This window comes from Crocuta crocuta, unplaced genomic scaffold, assembly GCF_008692635.1.
Source record: "Crocuta crocuta isolate KB4526 unplaced genomic scaffold, BGI_CrCroc_1.0 scaffold288, whole genome shotgun sequence".
Classification (NCBI taxonomy): domain Eukaryota; kingdom Metazoa; phylum Chordata; class Mammalia; order Carnivora; family Hyaenidae; genus Crocuta; species Crocuta crocuta.
The window spans coordinates 1,753,133-1,771,680 of NW_027532607.1; the positions used below are offsets into that span (position 1 = coordinate 1,753,133).

General features: G+C 45.6%; 1 protein-coding gene across 2 annotated transcripts in view; it reads right to left on the minus strand.

Moving 5' to 3' along the window:
- Window positions 1–18,548, minus strand: part of MARCHF10 (membrane associated ring-CH-type finger 10) — a 45,146-nt gene that overhangs the window by 16,274 nt on the left and 10,324 nt on the right. Inside the window, exons 2-5 of one of the 2 annotated variants that reach the window (XM_077780416.1) lie at window positions 17,645–17,794; window positions 10,466–11,882; window positions 6,623–6,789; window positions 3,930–4,039 (exon numbers count right to left, since the gene is read on the minus strand). In XM_077780416.1, the coding sequence (XP_077636542.1) occupies window positions 3,930–4,039; window positions 6,623–6,789; window positions 10,466–11,882; window positions 17,645–17,794 (1,844 nt within the window). Of the gene's footprint in view, window positions 1–3,929; window positions 4,040–6,622; window positions 6,790–10,465; window positions 11,883–17,644; window positions 17,798–18,548 lie in introns of both variants that reach the window. The other variant, XM_077780415.1, reaches the window with a different exon arrangement.

Below are 18,548 nucleotides of genomic sequence, written 5' to 3' on the forward strand. Positions count from 1 at the left end.
ACATAGGAACCTGTTTGCCAGGAGTGAAGAGCACTGGGCCTTGGCTAACATGGCCCAGAGGACCAAGGTTTGGGAGTCGGGAAAGCCCTGGACCTCAGGAGCCCACATAGACACAACTCCAAGGCCAAGCCCAGGGGCATCCCCGGCTGGCGACGAGCTGAGGGCATATTACCTCCTCCATATCTTTCTGTTACTTCCACCTTGGTCCACAGAGATTTTCTGAACTTGTCTAAGTCACACTCCCCTACTGTCTCAAGTTTAACTCAGACTGTTGGCAAACAGACTCTTTTTAAAAAAAATTTTTTAAAAATGTTTTATTTATTTCTGAGAGAGAGAGTGTGTGTGTGTGAGCAGGGAAGGATCAGAGAGAGAGGGAGATACAGAATCTGAAACAGGCTCCAGGCTCTGAGCTAACTGTCAGCACAGAGCCCAACGTGGGGCTCGAACTCACGAACCATGAGATCATGACCTGAGCCAAAGTCAGACGCTTAACCGACTGAGCCACCCAGGTGCCCCAAACAGACTCTTATTAAATTCACAAGGGGCCATCAGAGCAGTCGGAACCACTGTAAAAGGGTGAGCCCACAACTGTACGCTGCCTGCAGGTGAATACTGCACGTGGGTTTTTGGGACCCCTGTTCGCCCACCAGGGTGGGTCTGTCAATCTAGTTTCCACCTGTGGTCATTTTCAAAAGGCTTTGATGGCCTGTCAGCTTCTTACTGAAACTCATTTAAACTCTTTTCTTCTTCCATGTAGAGTAATCACTGTGCTGGGTGTTTTCCACTTTTGCCTCCAGATCCACTTTCCACCCTGTGGCCTACAGGCGATCTCAGCGGATCGCATTAACCGGGTCCCCTTGTTCTCTGGCTTCCTGTTGGGTTTGGCCAATGGGAGGCCCTGGCAGCGGACCAGAGGGCGGGAGGAGAGAGAGGCTGGGTAGTCAGTCTCCTCGTTCCCTCTCCGCTGGGTAGTGGGGTGGTAGTGACAGCTCTCCTCTGCTGAAGGTCATAGGCCATTGCGGACTCTCTCCCCATAACTATAGATCTCCTAATCCTGGGGGTGGCTTGAGGCCTAGGAATGGTCACAGTGCCGGTCCCAGGATGCTTTGCCCTGCCTTGTTGGTTTCTCTTCCTGCCCATTTGTGCCCCTTGGGCAGCTCCCCGCACTCACCCCTGTTGAGGGTGCTGCCATCTCTCCTGCCCAGAGTCTGGCTGACATGGTTACTTGCACCGTTCTGATTAGGATGTGCTTATAGACGCTTCTTTCAACTGGTCAGATGCAGTGAAGCCAAGGTTATGAGTATGACCCTTGCGTGGGCTGGTTGGCTGTTTTCAGCTTTGTCCTGGTGCCCTTTGCTTCCTCCCTTGAGTCCAGAGAGGTTGGGCATCTCTGGGGCTGTAACACAGCTCTTGTTTCCTGAGCACCTTCTCTGCACAGGCCCTGGATTAGGGGTCATCCTCAAGTCTTTTCCTACCTCCCATCCTACAGGGTAGGGACTATCTCCTCCTTCCTACAGATGAGAGAACTGAGATCCAGAGAGCTTGTGTAGTTTCCCTGAGGTCACACAGCAACTTTGGGGGAGGGGAATAGGATTTAGGTTCACATTTTCATCAAAGCTGGTGTGCTCTTCGTCGGGGTCGGCTGCCTCTATGTGCAAACGTTTTAGTACAACTCGAAAAGTCTACTGTTAGTGAGTCAATTCTACAAATACCGCTGGTAAACCAACAGCGCACGGTGGTGGGAGCTGCTCTGCAGAGTTTGAACGATGCAGAAATACTTGGACACAACAGGGGATCTTGACTAGACAAGGCAGTCCCCAGGCTGCACTGTGTGACATCCGCAGACCGTTCTGGTAGTGTTCCATGTAACCTGGCCTTGTCTGGACAAGTCCTTCTCAGGAAGTCCTACGGGCTCCATTTCCCGAAATAATCCTCAAGATGACCACGTGGAACGTTCTGCACCCTGGCTGGAGTCCTGGTCTCAATAATCAATAATCCTGGTCTCAATAATCACTCCAGAATCACTTGTGTGTCTCATCTCAGTGCCTGGGGTTTGTGACCGAGTGATTCAAGACCCTCGGGTCTCAGAAAGGATGGACTCAAAATACACTTATGTCTCAGGAACTTCTTTCTTCCTTTTTTTTCCAAGTTTTCCAAGAAACTTCTTGGTTGTGCTATTCAGATCCTTCATTCTTATCAATAGTTTGCCCTTCTGTCTTGAAGCCTTAGGATTTTAAAAAGGAAACTGAACAATCGCCCAGACTCACATGCAGCATCTTGACTCAGCTGTGCTTTTTGNNNNAAAAAAAAAAAAAAAAAAAAGGTCTGGATACAGGCTAATGACTTAAAAGTCAAAGGAACTCCCCTGAAGAATGACATTTTAGTTACTAACATAACAATGATTTTATAGTTTGAAGATAATGTGCTTTACAATCATGTTTATTATTTCCTTTTTCCTAATCATGTTAAATTATAACGGTAATGATGGCTATTTTCATTCGATAAATATTTATTGACTGCTTATTATGTGCAAGGCACCTTGTGGATAAACATCACCCAATGGAAATACAATGTGAGCCACAGATGCAAGCCAGGTATGCAAACTGATTATTCCCAGGAGCCACATTGAAGAAGTGAAAAGAAACTTGTGAAGTTAATTTTAATAATATGCTTTATTTAACCCAGTATATTCAAAATATTATTTCAACATATAATTAATATAAAATTATGTATGTGATATTTAGTGGCATTTTTAAAAATTTTGAGTCTTTGAAATCCAGTGTGCATTTGACACATCTCATCTTTCTTTTTAATTTTTTTAAAAATATTTTTATTATTTCTAGGAGAGAGAGAGAGACAGCATGAGCAGGGGAGGGTCAGAGAGAGAGGGAGATACAGACTCTGAAATAGGCTCCAGGCTCTGAGCTGGCAGTCAGCACAGAGCCCAACACGGGACCCGAACCCACGAACCGCGAGATCATGACCTAAGCGAAAGTCAGACGTTTAACCGGCTAAGCCACCCAGGTACCCCTTTTTAATTTTTTTTTTAAGAGAGAGAGAGGGGCAGCAGGGGAGGGGCACGGGGAGGGAGAGAGAGAGAGAGAGACAGTCTCAGGGAGGCTCCACGCTTAGTGAGGAGCCTGACATAGGGCTCCATCCCACGACGCTGGGATCATGACCTGAGCCAAAATCAACAGTCAGATGCTCAACTGACTGAGTCACCTAGGCACCCCTCACACAGCACATCTTGAGTGGAAGTAGCCACTTGTTCATTAGCCACATGTGGCTTGCGGTTTCCATATTGGACAATGCAGTTCTAAAGAAAAGATTGTTTGCCTGAGAACTGAACGATTAACTATTATTTTGAGCACGAATCACATTCCCATGTAAGGTCACCTAACTTTTCCACAGTATTAGAATTGCAACCCAAATGTCCCAGGAGAATTAATTCACCGAGTGTTAAAAAGCACACACTAGGTGCTTACTTACCCATTTCTACCTGTTTATTAGCCTTGAGTAAAGCAGTTTCTTATTACCCTAGAGTTATTTGATATGTAAATTAGGGACCATTTCCTCCAAGACCCTGATTTTTTCCCCTTGTCGCTATTAAATTTAAATTACTTCAGCAAACTGGGGCATGGAGCTTGCCAGACTATCCCTGTTTCTGTGTCCAGTCGGCTACTGTGACTTCCTACTTTTGCCCCTGACAACAGCGGGACCTCAACCCAAGGTGACCAAGACTTTCGAACCCTCCTGATGGTCTGAGTTAGCAGCAGACCTTCTCAGAGAAGTGAGCTAAGGGGACACTCCCAGACTCACCCCATGCACAGGCCGAATACCGTCCTTTTATCAGGGAAAGCATGTCTTCCCACCACGCACCTCTAACCCACCTGAGCCGGTGGAGGCAGATTGGTGTGAGCGTCTCTTACCCGGGATCGCTGGTGCTTGTGGTAGAAGTCGGTCATGTTAAAATCATCCAGATCAAACAGCAGGCTTTGCCTACACATTTCGCAGGTCTTCACGGCACCTAGATCCGCTCCTTAAATTAAGGAAGGCTTTGTTATCCTGGGTCTCTTTGTGCTGACATTTTGGGAGTGAACTTGCGTATGGTATGAATTCTGAATTTCAGTGACGTCTTTAAAAACTTTTTTATCTTTTATTTATTTTTGAGACCAAGAGAGACAGAGCATGAGTCGGGGAGGGGCAGAGAAAGAGACACACACAGAATCCAAAACAGGCTCTGGGCTCTGAACTGTGAGCACAGAGTCCAACGTGGGGTTTGAACTCACAGTCTGCAAGATCATGACCTGAGCCAAAATCGGACGCCTAACTGACTGAGCCATGCAGGCGCCCCTTGGTGACCTTTTTAAAGTCAGCCATTGTCTGTAGAAAAGGACCTTGAATCTGAGATCTGGAAAATTTCCTCCAAAATCATTTTCGTTATTATGCATGCAAGCTTCGTATAAGTGAAATTCTCATGACTTTTAAATAATAGGTCTTGCTTTCTGTTTAAATATAAATACACTGGTTCATAAAATTGCAATTGCTACACGGAGGCAGAGAATCTGTTAACACTGGTGTTTGCCAAAAGAGTGAATATTGGCCTATGTTGTTGTTGTTTTTCTGACCTAACACAAGTCCAAGGAAATATAAATGATGACCACACTGATGGCAGAATTCTCAGTCTGTGGCTTAAATATTTGCCTTTACTCTCGCCCGGCTGCCTTCCCACCTGAGAGAGTTGAGGGAGCCAGGGGCCATGTATGGAATAGTACAGCAGTCTCTGTGGCCAGCACCTGATTCAGCCTCATCTGGGAAAAGAAACATGAGAAGTCTTCCTTTGTTGCTGTGGGGTTGTTGGTTTTTTTAAATTTTTTAAATTTTTTGTTTTTTTAACATGCGTTCTACATTAGCATTTTTCCTCCACTTAGTCTATTCCCCAAAGCAAAGATGGAAGATGCAGAGACTCTGCTGCGTTGAAGCAAACGCTATGCCCAGTGTCTTTTCCCCCCGCGCGTAGGCGCTGTGGTATTGCTACTGATGTCCTGGTGTTTTTTTAATGCATTAGGAGCTAGAGGACTGGTTAGTTACCTACATTTATTTGGGAAAGATGCGGTTGGTGCAGTTTTGTACCCCAGGTCTACTTTGCCTCTCTGGGGACATAAAGAAATAGTACGTGATAGAGAGCTTCAAACGGCAAGGATGAATGCTAATCCCGTGTCTGCCTTTTGTTTGCTTGATTTTTTTTTTCTTTTTAGTGCCTTTCTGTAGTGCTTTAGGCTGCTGAGTGTCCCATGTGTCTTCCGATCTTGATCCCACTCAACACACCCCTACTGACCCTGGCGTTTACAAGCATTTAGCAGCACTTTCATTGCACATTTCACGAGCGATCTTTTCCTGAGCTAGATGTTTAATTGGCCCAAATTTGTAGTAAGGTAAAACACTGCATGACAGGGTCATTAGCGGCCAAGATCCCTCTGTTTCCTCCCTGCCTGAAGGACTGAGTACCGAGCTCACTAGGTGGAGATGTGTTTAAGCAGCTTGCATGGTGGGCCTAGGTTTGTTTCCCCTGCTCGGGAAGGTGCAGAAGGTGCATAAGGAATCAGGGAGGAGACGGTTAATCTGATCATCCCACTGTTCATGTCTCTTTCTCTGGAGGGGGCATGGCCAACTCCCCATGGGGACAGGATAAATCTCTTAGGTCTCCCAGGCTGCCTGGAAGAATGATAACCCAGGAGAAGAACAAGTAAAGCCTGTTCATAGCTTTACTGCTATGCGGTAAAAGGTTTTCAGGGAGTTGTCTCTGAAAGACAGAGCAGCTATTTAGTAATGAGCTCTTTGCATTGCTGTTCTCTGTTTTGGGTTTTTGTTTGTTTCTTTTTGTTTGTTTTTGTTTTTTTTTGGTTTTTGTTGTTTTCAAGTTGCCCTTCTTCCTAAAACCATGTTTTAAAGACCCCCCCCTCCCCGTTTTCTGCCAAGAAAACCACAGCTGACCTACCCATGCGGCTGTATTTAGGTTATAACCTCCCCAGGGAGTTGAGAAAGGGCTTTACACCCAGTTACAAGAGCTGCAAAAGACGGAGCTGACAAAGCCAGCACATGGAAATCTCTCTATCTAATACGGTTCTAGAAAATTAGATCAGTGCTCTTTTCCTGCCCCTACTGGCAAATGCAGCTTTGCTCAGTTTCTTAGGTGACACCCTCCTTCCCCCACAAATAGAAGGGCGCAGAACTGTTTTTGCCAGGTGTCTATTAGCGGGCATGGCTGCTGTGTGCTTGCTGAGGTTCAACCACTGACCTATTTTAGTTTCCTTCCTCCTGAGAGGGAATCTTAACATCTCTGCGCAGGCTCCAGTGGGGTAGGATTCAAGAGCATGGCCAAGAGTCTTCTCTTAGACTTGGAAAACAAATTCACTTCCTTCCCATAATTTAAAGGCAGCATTTAGACCTGCTACTATCCATCAGGGCTGTAAGCAAGAGCCCTGGGCTCAGGGGCCATGGTTCTTCCGGCTACTGCTTACGGAGGAGAGGGAACGGTTGTCCCGGCTCGGAGTCCTACACGGTGGTATTTCATAGTAATTACATGTTGGCGCCCATTCACCGCTTCTGCTTCCCCACCTACCTGATGTTATTTTCACTTTCAGCCACTTTTTCAGGCACTCCTGATGAACAAACCGCAGGCTTCCCACACAGCCGCAAGGCTCCAAGAGGGGGTTGGTTGGGGAACCCCCGGCTATCTGACAGATGCGACACAAGTCTCCCTCCTCCTCGGAGTCCTCCTCCAGGAGACTAAATAGAAAATAAGCCCTGGTGAGCAGGGGTCTGCACATTTGCAGTTTCTACAAACTACAAATACCACTTCCTGTGACATTCAGGGGGGAGGCCCCGCCAGGACTCCCCAGGTCCCCTCCTCCCTGCCATCCTACTGAAAATTCTTCCAGGTTACTGATAGCAGGTGCACAAAGACTTGTATTGAGCTCCTCTGCAGGTACTGGTACGTGTGAGCTAACCAGGAGAACCAGTGGTACCACCGTAAATCTAGAGGTGTAGGACGGGGCTACAGAGGAAAGCCATGGAAACGCCTGGGCGCCCCTTCCCCTGTCCTGGCCACTGTGAAGGAGTTGGCGGTGTGGTGTGTTGTTGAGTAAATGAGATTTGCGGGCAGGGGACCTGGGTTTGAGGCTTGCCTCTGAAACGTGTGGGTTTGGTGACTCTGGACGAGTTCTTGAAGCTTCTCAGTTCTCTGTTTCCTCAGGTATAAAGCCATGTGATGCCAATACCACCACTACCTACCTAACAGGGTCAGGGGCAGCCTGGATGCAATGATGGCGGTGTCACTGATCTGCAAAGTGCATCGAGTGTCTGGCAAAGTATTTGCACACAGAGACCCCTCAATAGATGTTGGTTGGGATGATGATGAACCAATGAACCTGGACATGAACTCGCCAATAGCATAATACTTGCCGAGAAATTTTGCCAACATTCCAGAATGTAAGCTGCTGGAATCCGATGAAGATGGGATTAGTGAAAATATAAGCAGATATGTTTGTGTATAATCAGTGGTGAGTGAAGACTAGCTGGTTGATATTCATGTAGAGAGACCCTTAAGAAGCGTAAGCTTGTTCCTTAGAATCCTCATGGCCTGGGGACTGTCTGGTCAAGGAAAAGAAACTGGCTAGAGACTAAAATCAAAGGAGAGGAAGAAATGGGCATTGCTCTGGAGACAGAAGTATGTTCTCAGTTTCTTAAGAGACCTTCCTCCTCAGGAAAGAGAAGTCAATGAAAAGAAACAGAATTATAGTTTTCTATTATGGGCACAAGCAAAAGAAGAGTTAGACCATGTTTTTCAAAGACTCAGTATCTCTAAGATGTCAGTTCTCCCCAGAATAATCTACAGATTCAACTCAGTTTCAGTGAAAATCCCAACAAGCTGATTCTGAAACGTGCGTAGCCCAGGACTCTTCAGGAACAAAGTGGGGAGATCTATCAAAGTGCACCACTGGCTACCAAAACTTAGAAAAGCTACAGACATTAAGATGATGTCGTGTTGGATTCAGGAAAAACAAAAAAGAGCAACAGACCAGAATAGAGAGCTCTGAAACAGACTCGTACATTTATAGTTATAGGTTATGTTATATATGCTATAAGTCCTTCAGTTGAGCAAGGAAAGATCTTGGGACAATTGGGCATTCATAAAACGTACCTCACATCACATATTAAACATCACTTCACATTTAAGTCCAGAATCCATTTCACACTAAGCCCTAAGTGTTCAAAGTGAAACTGTAGAGATTTTAGAAGAAAGTAGGAAGAATATCTTTGTTTTTTAATTTTTTAAATGTTTGTTTATTTTTGAGAGAGAGAGAGACAGAGCATGAGTGGGAGGGGGGCAGAGAGAGAGGGAGACACAGGATCCGAAGCAGGCTCCAGGCTCTGAGCTCTAGAGCCCGACGTGGGGCTCGAAATCATGAACCATGAGATCATGACCTGACCCGAAGTGAGTCCAAGTGCCCCAGATAGATAGAATAGCTTAATGACCCTCTGTTCGGAAAGGATTTCTTCATCAAGATAACAAGATACAAATCACAATCCATAGAGATGGATATATTTGACTTCATTAAAATTAAGAATTTATTTTCATTAAAAGACATCAATCTGGCTCAGTCAGAGGAGTGTGTGGCTCTTGGAATCTCAGGGTCGTGAGTTCAAGCCCCACGTTGGGTGTAGAGATTACTTAAATAAATAAAAAATTTAAAAAAAAAAAAGCAAAGGTATGATAAATGCAATGCAAGAATGGTTTCCTGGGGGCAGAAGGAGTGGGAGGGGGTAGAGGAGACGGGGTGGGTGAGGGGCTCAAGGGCTCCAGTAAAGTTCTGTTAGCTGGAAGCTAGGCACAGAGGTATCTGGGTTTTGCTTTATTTTGAATTCTCTAATTATTTGTGTGCATTAAACTAACTAAGGAAAATTTTTTGAAGAGTATAAGTGGCATTGAGAAATGGGCTTGAAATATTTAAATGAGGCATATTATAAAATCTGAGCCAATCTTACTAAAAATTGCATTTATATGCAAAGATAAAAGACGGGAAGCAAAGTTTTTTATAGTGCTTGTCTCTGGATCCTAGGATTACAGGTGATTTTTCCTTTAAGTTTATATTTTTCATATTTCTTAGAATGAACATTTTTGAGACAAACAGAAAGGCATAGGTTTATTATATACAGAAAAAAAGGTGCCTGATAGACGAAGTACATAACTCATAGCTGTTTAATGCATTGCCATGCTGAGAAGCGGGTGTATTTTTAAAAGAAATCATTTTTAGCTCCAAGGCATCTTTGGGATGGTGGAAGACCAGACTCTTGACAAGTGGGTCTGAAGCTGTATTTTTGGGCAGGTGTAGATGGGTGAGTGTGAGGCCTTTTGGCCCTTAACCATGAGTCAGTGGGTCTGCTGGTAGCTCCTGTAATAGGGAAAGGGAGAGGTACTGTTAACTGGAGAGTGACTTAATTTCTGCAGCTGGGTAACAGACCTCAAGGAGTGATAGGTGTGTGTCCCTGTCCCCCGTGTCCCAGCTTACCCTCCTGCATTCTAATTCATTGCCTTGGAATTTCCCCACTCACAATGAATATCAATAGGATAATTAATGGTCGAAATGAGCCATTCTAAAACACACAAAGGCGGCTTGCATTCACAGAATCCATTTCCAGATCAGTTAGCCAACATCAGGGCAGTAACACCTATCGTAAAGGAAACAGTCGAATCCTGACATGGTGTCCGGTGATGGCTTTAAAAGGCGTCAGATTTCATACACTGTGGATATTGTGAAATATCCCCAAATCATCTTATAGGACAGGAAGATCAAAGAAAAGGGCAATCCAGAAAAAAAGACCTGTTTCTCTCTCGAGCGTGAGAAAGAACACGCAAAATGCGAGCACTGGTTACCCCAGCATAGCCCTTCAGAGAACCAAGGTAACCATGGTAACGGTTTGGGACAAGCCTTTTGGTTGGAAAGATTCAAATTCCAGAACTGTGGGTTGGATTTACACAGAGTCCCATGAGGGAGAGCTGGTGAACTTCAAGTGTGGAGGGGCTCAATCTCTGGGGAGATAGCAAACTTTCCATAAAAGATCCCGAGAAGATCCATGAGAAGAGCCAGCCCTACGTAGCAGTCAAAAATCCCTTATGTCTAGCCAACCTGCCTTCCTTAAAGTTATGGTATTCAAGGAAAAAACATTTGGGGAATACTGGAGAGACTGAGCTGGAACACCAAACTTTTCCTCATAGATACATACATTTTAAGAGCAATAAAATACACAATTTTGTCAATAAAAGCAATCATTAAAATGTCAAGGAAGGGCCTATCTAGGATTTAAAATTTCCATGAGGCTCTAATGAAGGTACTGCTTATTTCTACCTGGGAAAAAACGGAATGAAAAAAAGTATATACATATCATTATGAAAATTCCTCACCTTTCTTGCAATTTCTTGAGTTTCTCGGGGTTTGCCTTTATCTTATTGGCCTCCTTTTCATCTGTGAAAGCAAAGGCTGCCATTCTGTTCCCATTATCATTTTGATTTGGGAAATCAGAGACTGCAAAGAAAGTAAAAGGTATGTTTTCTTGCAAGGACCTGGGCACATGCAAATGGCCTTGTAAGTTCATTCTTGATGGAGAGGAGCTGGAAGACTCCACCAAGGACAGGTTGCTTTGAGGATTTAATGAGAGCTCTTCTGTACTTGCTGGAGCCCCCTGGGATGGGTTTGTTAAAGTAATATCTTCTCCCCTGACATCAAATTCATATGCTCTGTTTACTGGAAAATAACTGTGGTTTTCAGCACTGGCGAGTGGATTCCTATTTCTAATGGGGGAAAGTGGTTGGCGAATATTAAACCTTGAGTTTCCCTCTGGGTCTGAACCGTGAATGAACGCAGATGACATTGGCGAGTCTCCTAGAATATCATCTCTCATGGCAGGATGCATTAATGATCCAGGAGTGGTATAAGATGAATTCACTGGTGATCTTGGAGCTGTTGGTCTACCAGAAAGAAAACAGTCAAGAGAATTACTAGAACTGTTTAAATAGGCATGCCAATCTCTTTTGTAATCACAGGCACCAGGCCTATCTCCCATGGAGGTACAATCTCTAAATCCATTTTCAGCACTGAGGTCCTCATCTGGACGAGCTGTGGATTCAGTGTCCCATGAAGGACAGGTGTTTTTCTCATGTTCACCGTCATCGCTGTCATTCTTCTTAGGAGGCCCTCCATCAGGCGGCTTGGGGTCTTGAAACACCGTTGCCTCCCCAGAAAGCTGGTCTGTCACTGGCTCCATCGCATTGCTCGTTCTTAATGAGCCACGACTGGCCTCAGTCCTTCTTACTGCATTAGCTCTGCCATTTTTAGGACTTTCTTCAAAATTTTTACTTTTGGCCTGAGTGGCTGATGTCCTAAGAAACTGACTTCTCTTACGACTGGGAGGAGAATGAGGGGGGCTCAGACCAACCAACAAAAGTTCTTCCTTTATGAGGGTCTCCTCTTCGCTGTTATCATTTTCTCCTCCAGGGTCTAATGATAAAATGGAATAAAGGCCTTCATCTCTGAACCTGAAGGGTGCCCTTCTTGGCCCTCCCGTGGTGGTGGTTAGGAGTGGTGGCCCCAAGGACACACTCAACACTTGAGGGCTGTTTGTTCCTTGGAAGGCCTGAGATAGGCCCGGATGTGGCTCATTCTGGGAAAGGACACTCAAGTCTCCTCTTTTGGCTCTCTCAGGGGTATTCTCAGTCATAGTCGTTAGCTGTGAGGACGGGGCTAAGTGTCTTCTCTCTTGAGTTGGTCTCTTCAGCTTGGTGCCACCTGCCCACATTGGGCCCTCTTGTTGGACTATTGGACCTGCATGGAGAAAAGACAAGTTTTATCATGCTTCTATGTATCTATCTTTCATGGATGAAAGAGCCAGAACAGTAAGGGTGAGAGTCCCTCAAGGCAACGAGTAGCCTAGAGAAGAAAATCTGTTAAACGAGTTGGAGGTACAAAAGCAGGCCAGTAGAGGTAGCTTCATTTTACCGCTTGGGGATTCTCCTTTGTACATTTGTGGAGCTCGGGCTGGTTCTGGGGAGACAGGGTGACCCTGAGGATACAGGTCTTTTTTGTGGAAGCTTTGAGAAGACTGTCTAGTCCAGGTCAGTCAGGGCTGATCATGGGGAAATCTCTCAAATGATAGTTTTCATAACAGTGTTATGGATAAGGACACTTTTCTGCATAAACCACCAGTGCTTCTCATCTGGATTCATTCAACATGTATTTATGACCCTCCTGCGCCATACACAGCTTTAAAAAGTCTTAAGAAAATATACTCTATCTGGGAATATTGGGAGGAAGGCTCTAGAAGCTGGTGTCCAGGTACCCTGATGATTTGGATTACGTTTACTTCTTAGTGCGATAAAAATTATAACGCTCTCATGAGATCATTACCTTTTCTTTGTCACTAGCTCATAGTCGATTTGTAACCTTGAGCGATAATAGAATTCCTCCTCCGCCCCCTGATTCTAAAGTACGAAGAGATGTATGGAAAAGAGGACACAAAGTGTCCACATGGGTAGGAATTTCTAGTGGTGAAGTCACTTGGTCAAAATTTGCCTTATAAAAACAATGAATAAGCATAACTTACTGAGGGCTTATACGGAATGAGCCATACTAACTTTGTTACATACACACATGTGGGCCTCAGAATCCTATGAAATAGGTACCACAATCACACCACTTTATAACTGAGGGCACCCAGGCTTAGATCACATAACTTACCAAGGTCTTATTTCTAGTAAGTAAGGGCGCGATCATTCAAACTCCAGCCTGCCTGACACTATGGTTTGTGTTAACCCCAACCCTGTGTCTACCTGCCCACCCCCCCCCAGCCCCCGTAGCTGGACTTCCAATTTCCTTGTGAAAATGAGTATCCGTTTAATTCATTGTGATGTGCGTGTGCTGTTCAGGGTTTTGTTTTGTTTTGTTTTTTAACCCTCTCAGTGCAGATAGGACACTGAAAATACCCTGATTCTACTTCTCTTGCTTTCCTCCGGACGTCAGCCTCTTCCCAGCCTCACCCCCGACCTCCCCTCATGCTATCCTGCAGGATCTGATGAGATGCTGTGGTCCTTATCATTTACCTTCCGGAGCCATTCACCCCCTAGAGTGGACAGGACTCCACAGGTTTGGAAAGGCCTGTGTGGTAATAGCTCCGGCAAGTGAAATGCAAATCCTTGGAGCATTCGGCTCAGCCAAGGGCCAAGTCAATACTGACTCACTTTAATCGAGGGCCTCCCGGGAACACCAGCTTCTAAGTCCTAATACTCTCTAAGCCTCTTTTATTGTTAACTGCATGGGACACTCAGCGACGCAGTGCGAATTTTTACTCATCAGCTCTTCCAGAAATCAGTTAAGCTCTCCCAATCAGGCCCCTCATGGGGTTTTATAAACCCCAGTAAGAGATGTATCAGCAATTCCAGGAAGCTCTGAGCAGCTGGCTGTGTGTGTATTAGGAGTGGAACTGGCATGCCCACTCAGACCCTGTTTTGGGGGGACAAGTTCTTCTACATGACTAACTGAATTTTCTTGATGATTTTTTTTTTTTTTTTTTTTTTTTTTGAGAAAAATTGATACAGAAGATTCAGAAATGCAGGCTCCGGTCAATTACTTTTCATTCTGAATTTGATGAAGTGCCTCGGAGATTAGCTAACAAGTTGCTGGAACCTGATTCTTCCCGTCTGTCCTGGAACACACAGCTGTCCCTCGGCCCTGAGCCGATTTAGTCTGGGCATCAGGAGACACCTAAGCAAAGTGATCGGCTAGGGCACCCTCTGCAAAATGGAACTGGACACTCCACAGGAACCACAAGCTGGTTTCAAGGAAGCCAGGGAGCTGTCGCCCAGCAACACTGGCTTCTGAATGCTACAGGGTGGCTCCTGTGTATCCCCAAAACACCCCAGGGAACGTGTCTTCACTCTTCTTTGGCACCACCACTGCTTTCCTCTTTCAAGGTTCAGTCAGTTCTTCCTTGGTGTGTTTCCCCTAAAGGTGACAGACTGTGCCATTGTACACATACGCTCTTTGAACCCTATTTCTTTTCTTTTTTTTTTTTTAATTTTTTTTTTAATGTTTTATTTATTTCTAGGAGAGAGAGAGAGAGAGACAGCGTGAGCAGGGGAGGGTCAGAGAGAGAGGGAGTCACAGACTGAAGCAGGCTCCAGGCTCTGAGCTGGCAGTCAGCACAGAGCCCGACGCGGGGCTCGAACCCACGAACTGCGAGATCATGACCTAAGCGAAAGTCGGACGCTTAACCGACTAAGCCACCCAGGCGCCCCCTTTGAACCCTATTTCTTGCATCTATCAGATAGGGAGCAGACTTCATAGCACTCGGGCTGGGAATAAACACCCTATTTGGTATGCCAGGATGCACTATTCATAGACGAGGCCCTACAGAGTCTGCTGAACATGTCTTGGGCCCTGTGTGGACTCCAGCTCGGAAGGGAGGGGCTCTCATTTCCAGAAGTTCAACCAGGTGCAGCTGAACGTTCAAGGGGCAACAAGGTGAAACCAGAAAAGGCATCCATCCTCACTGTCTTGGTCTAGGCCTCCTCACGTGCTTGACCAGTCAGTCCTTTCCTACGATCCAACAACCGTATTCTTCTGCCCATTTTCCTCTGGTTACACAAGCAGCTGATGTTTCTTTGGAGAAAATATGGGACTTCCAGAAGAGGACGAAGAAGAGATGAAAGTCACCTGCAATCTAAGCCTCAGCTGGCCCTTGCTCCCGTTCTGGAATTCAGCGGTGGGTTGCAAACCCAAGACCCCTGGGCCATTTTCATCCTGCAGTCGTGCTTTGCCTCACCCTCTGAACACTGAGCTCACCGCCCTTAGGTGGGGCCAGTAGGTTCTAGTTTACTCCATCCCCTTGGCCTTGGGTATGTGTTTCTCCTGCCATTTTCACCTGTTCCCCTGAAGGCATTTGAATTTACAAGTCAGCGCTCTTACCTAGAAATACTTGTTTTCAAAAAAGCCAAAACTGGAATATTCGGGTACATACAACTTTACGTCCTGCTTTCTTTCCCTAAACCTTTTTATTGTGAGCATTATCTCTTGCTATAAATTCAATTACTCTTCAAGAACAGGGTGTTAAGTACAGGTTAAGATACATTATATAAATGTATCATAATTTGTTTAACTCTCCTCCTATTCTTGCGTATATACGTGGTCTTGTGGTGTTTGCTGTTACAAATTACACTCCGATAAATGTCCTTGCTCCTACATCTTTGACTACCTGTCTTCTTAGAATAGGTTCACAGGCGTAGAATTGCTAGGTCAGAAAGTATGACCCTTTTAAAGACTTTCCACACATGTTGCCTAATTCCAGTTTGTACCAAATTACCCTACAGGTAGGATATGAAAGCGTCTCTTAAAGCTGTGTCGCCAGCAACTCCTGCCAAGGGCTTGGCATGACATCGACACTCAGTGCCCAGGAAACGTTGTTCGTTCCACCACCAGTATTGGGTATTATTTTTAAAACTTTGGCCAGTTTCATAGGCCAAATTGAACTCATGCAAATTTCCATTTATTACTTAGTGAGGTTCAACTTGTTGTTTTTTCTTCCAAATGTTTATTAGCTATCTGCATTTCCTCTGTGAAATTGTCTGCTGTGCCTCTTCCCAGTTCTCTACAAGGTATTCATGGATTTTCTTATTGATTTGTAAGAGCTTTCTATATATTACCTCTTTGTCACATTGGCTTCACATTTCTCATGGATGCAATTCAAACACCTGGCTCCTACTCCGGTTTCTACAAACCACTTTAGAATGTGAGAGAAAGAACGAAAGAGAGACTAGCGAGGAAAAAACATTGAGGGAAGACAAGGAGCCCTTATCCTTACATAATAGAAAGCTCAGTATATACTAGAAAATTGGGACGAATTCTCAGTGAATCTCAGGATAACAGCAGATGCCTTCCAGGTATAGGTGGAGGATTGTATGAGCCTCATGGGGAGCCTGACCTTTCAAATAACATTCAGGGGTTTATTAGGACCACTGGCGCAGCGCAGGCCAGGAACTAATAGTAATTTGGTGCCTATTATAGCTAGGTGTTGGTCAGTGTATTATTTCCTTTAGTTATGATAGCAATGCAAGTGAGGTAGATTATATCATCTTTATTTTTTCAAGTCTATTTATTTTTATTTTTTTTTTTAGAGAGCATGAGCTAGCAGGGCAGGGGTAGAGGGAGAGAATCCCAAGCAGGCTCTGCACTGCTGATGCACAGAACTCAACACTGTGAGACCCCACGGACTGTGAGATCATGACCTGAGCCAAAGTCAAGACTCAGACACCTAACCTACTGAGCCACCCCGGTGCCCCCTCATTATCATTATTTTAAGGCTGGGGAACTATAACCCAGAGTGGCTACTTGACCAGCCCAGGATCCAAGGCAGGGAGGAAAAAGACCTGAAATTAGAAGGGAGGACTGCCCTTCTCAACAGGAGGTGTTATGTCGCTGGGGGCCGGTGACATCTGGTTGCTGCACATATGCTCTAATTGCCCCTAATTCTGAGCCACCCAAACCATTACCCTGCTTGACAGTTACAGGTATCCACTGAAGTATGTAAATGTGAAGTGTACATCACATTTTATTTATTTATTTTTTAATGTTTATTTATTTCTAGGAGGCAGAGAGACAGCGTGAGCAGGGGAGGATCAGAGAGAGAGGGAGTCACAGACCGAAACAAGCTCCAGGCTCTGAGCTGGCAGTCAGCACAGAGCCCGACGCGGGGCTCGAACCCACAAACCGTGAGATCATGACCTAAGTGAAAGTCGGATGCTTAACCAACTAAGCCACCCAGGCACCCCTGTACATCACATTTTAAAATAAATCCTACTTTGTTCGTTGGGTGGTGAGGAAGCATGAGCTCAGTGGTTTCTCCAAGGGGAAGACTAAGTCTCTGGCAAGGCTGGCTGTCCAGTGTCACTTTCTTTGAGTCCCATGTAGACTCTTCGGGTCCTATTCCTTCTGCCATCACAGGGGAGGGTAACGTGGTCAGTGTGCAGCATGGCCTGGGCCTTTGGATGAATGCTCAGGACTGAAAGAGGATGTATCCACCAGACCAGGGTTTTGAAGCAAAGCATAGATTTGCTTTGATGTTATTTCTTACACACTGAGATCTTGACACCCTGGATGGTGAGGTGAGAAGACCCCTGTGGGAGGTGAGCAGCCTGCCACCCTCAGACACCCCTCACCCCCTCTCCGCCAGGTGAGATAGTCCCAGAGCAGCAGACTGCTTCTCCACCCCTTGCTACCCACCACCCACCGCCCAGATGTCCTCTCCAGAAACCGGATGGCTAGTCTCCACTCGACACCACGCACAGTCACACCTATGGAATAAATGGGAGAAAAAAATAAAACAAACTCCCTGCCCTACCTGTTCCGGCCAGCCTCTCTCCAAGAAGGAAACTAGACCCAATAATTTGCTTTCAGAACCTTTTAAGCATTTCATTGTAAGGCATGCTGTCCTCCACATAAAAACCCAAGTGTCTAAAAACCATACAGAAGTCACCAGGTAACCATACAAGTCCGTTCTCTTGGAGGACCAAGATGCATGAGCCCCGGGGCCTTACCTGGTCCCCTGAGGGTCGGTGCCTTGGCCGGCAGCTGTGATTTCTGTCTGCTCCTGTCCTCGGCCACTCTTGGGCTCTGCGTTTCTGGGCTGACTGTCAGTCTCCCCAGGTTTGGCCTCCTCTTCCTTGACAAAATTTGTGGTGCCTGGGCTGCTGAAAGGTGCAAAATGTTTTCAATAATAATTTTTTACAGGGAAACAGCTTGTGCATAAAGAATGGTCCAAAGGCCCAGCAAGGGGGAAGGCAGGTAAGGGACGGGGGCCCAGGTGGTCAGAAAAGAGCTGGATTTGAAACCTGGTTCTGTGACCGAGTAGCTGTGTGAACTTGGGCAGATCACATCACCTCTTGAAGCCTCAGTTTCCTCACCTATTAGATGGAAAATCATAATACCTACTTCGCAAGGTTATCACCATTAACGAGCATCTGTGACACCTGCCAGCAGGGTCTATAAGGGGTATGTCCTTCTACTAAGATGCTTCTAGCTTCCCGTTCATAGATGTCGGGATGGGCATGCTGGTAACATGGTCAAGAGCCCTCTGCAGTTGGGACATGCAAAGGCCTTCTCCCCAACTGCTCTTCCAAGGTTGAATCACAGCCTATTTTGTACCTGCATATCCTCAGGTTGTTCATTGGCAGCTAAGATGACCTATCCAGAAAGGTTCCAAGCATCTGGGATACCAGGTATACCTATTTGCTTGGCTACGTGCTGGAAGGATAAACTCACGATAAAGACAGTAGCGGAAACACTAATGCGGATTGAGTTCCCAGTGAATATATTTTTTAGAAATTCCCATTTTGAACGAGGTGGCTAATTGGTTTGAATAATCGTAAATCTCTTCTGCACATGTAGGAAGCGTCGTCAGTGCCCGTGGAGTTTGGAGCAAGAGTTTCAGTATTTTCCATG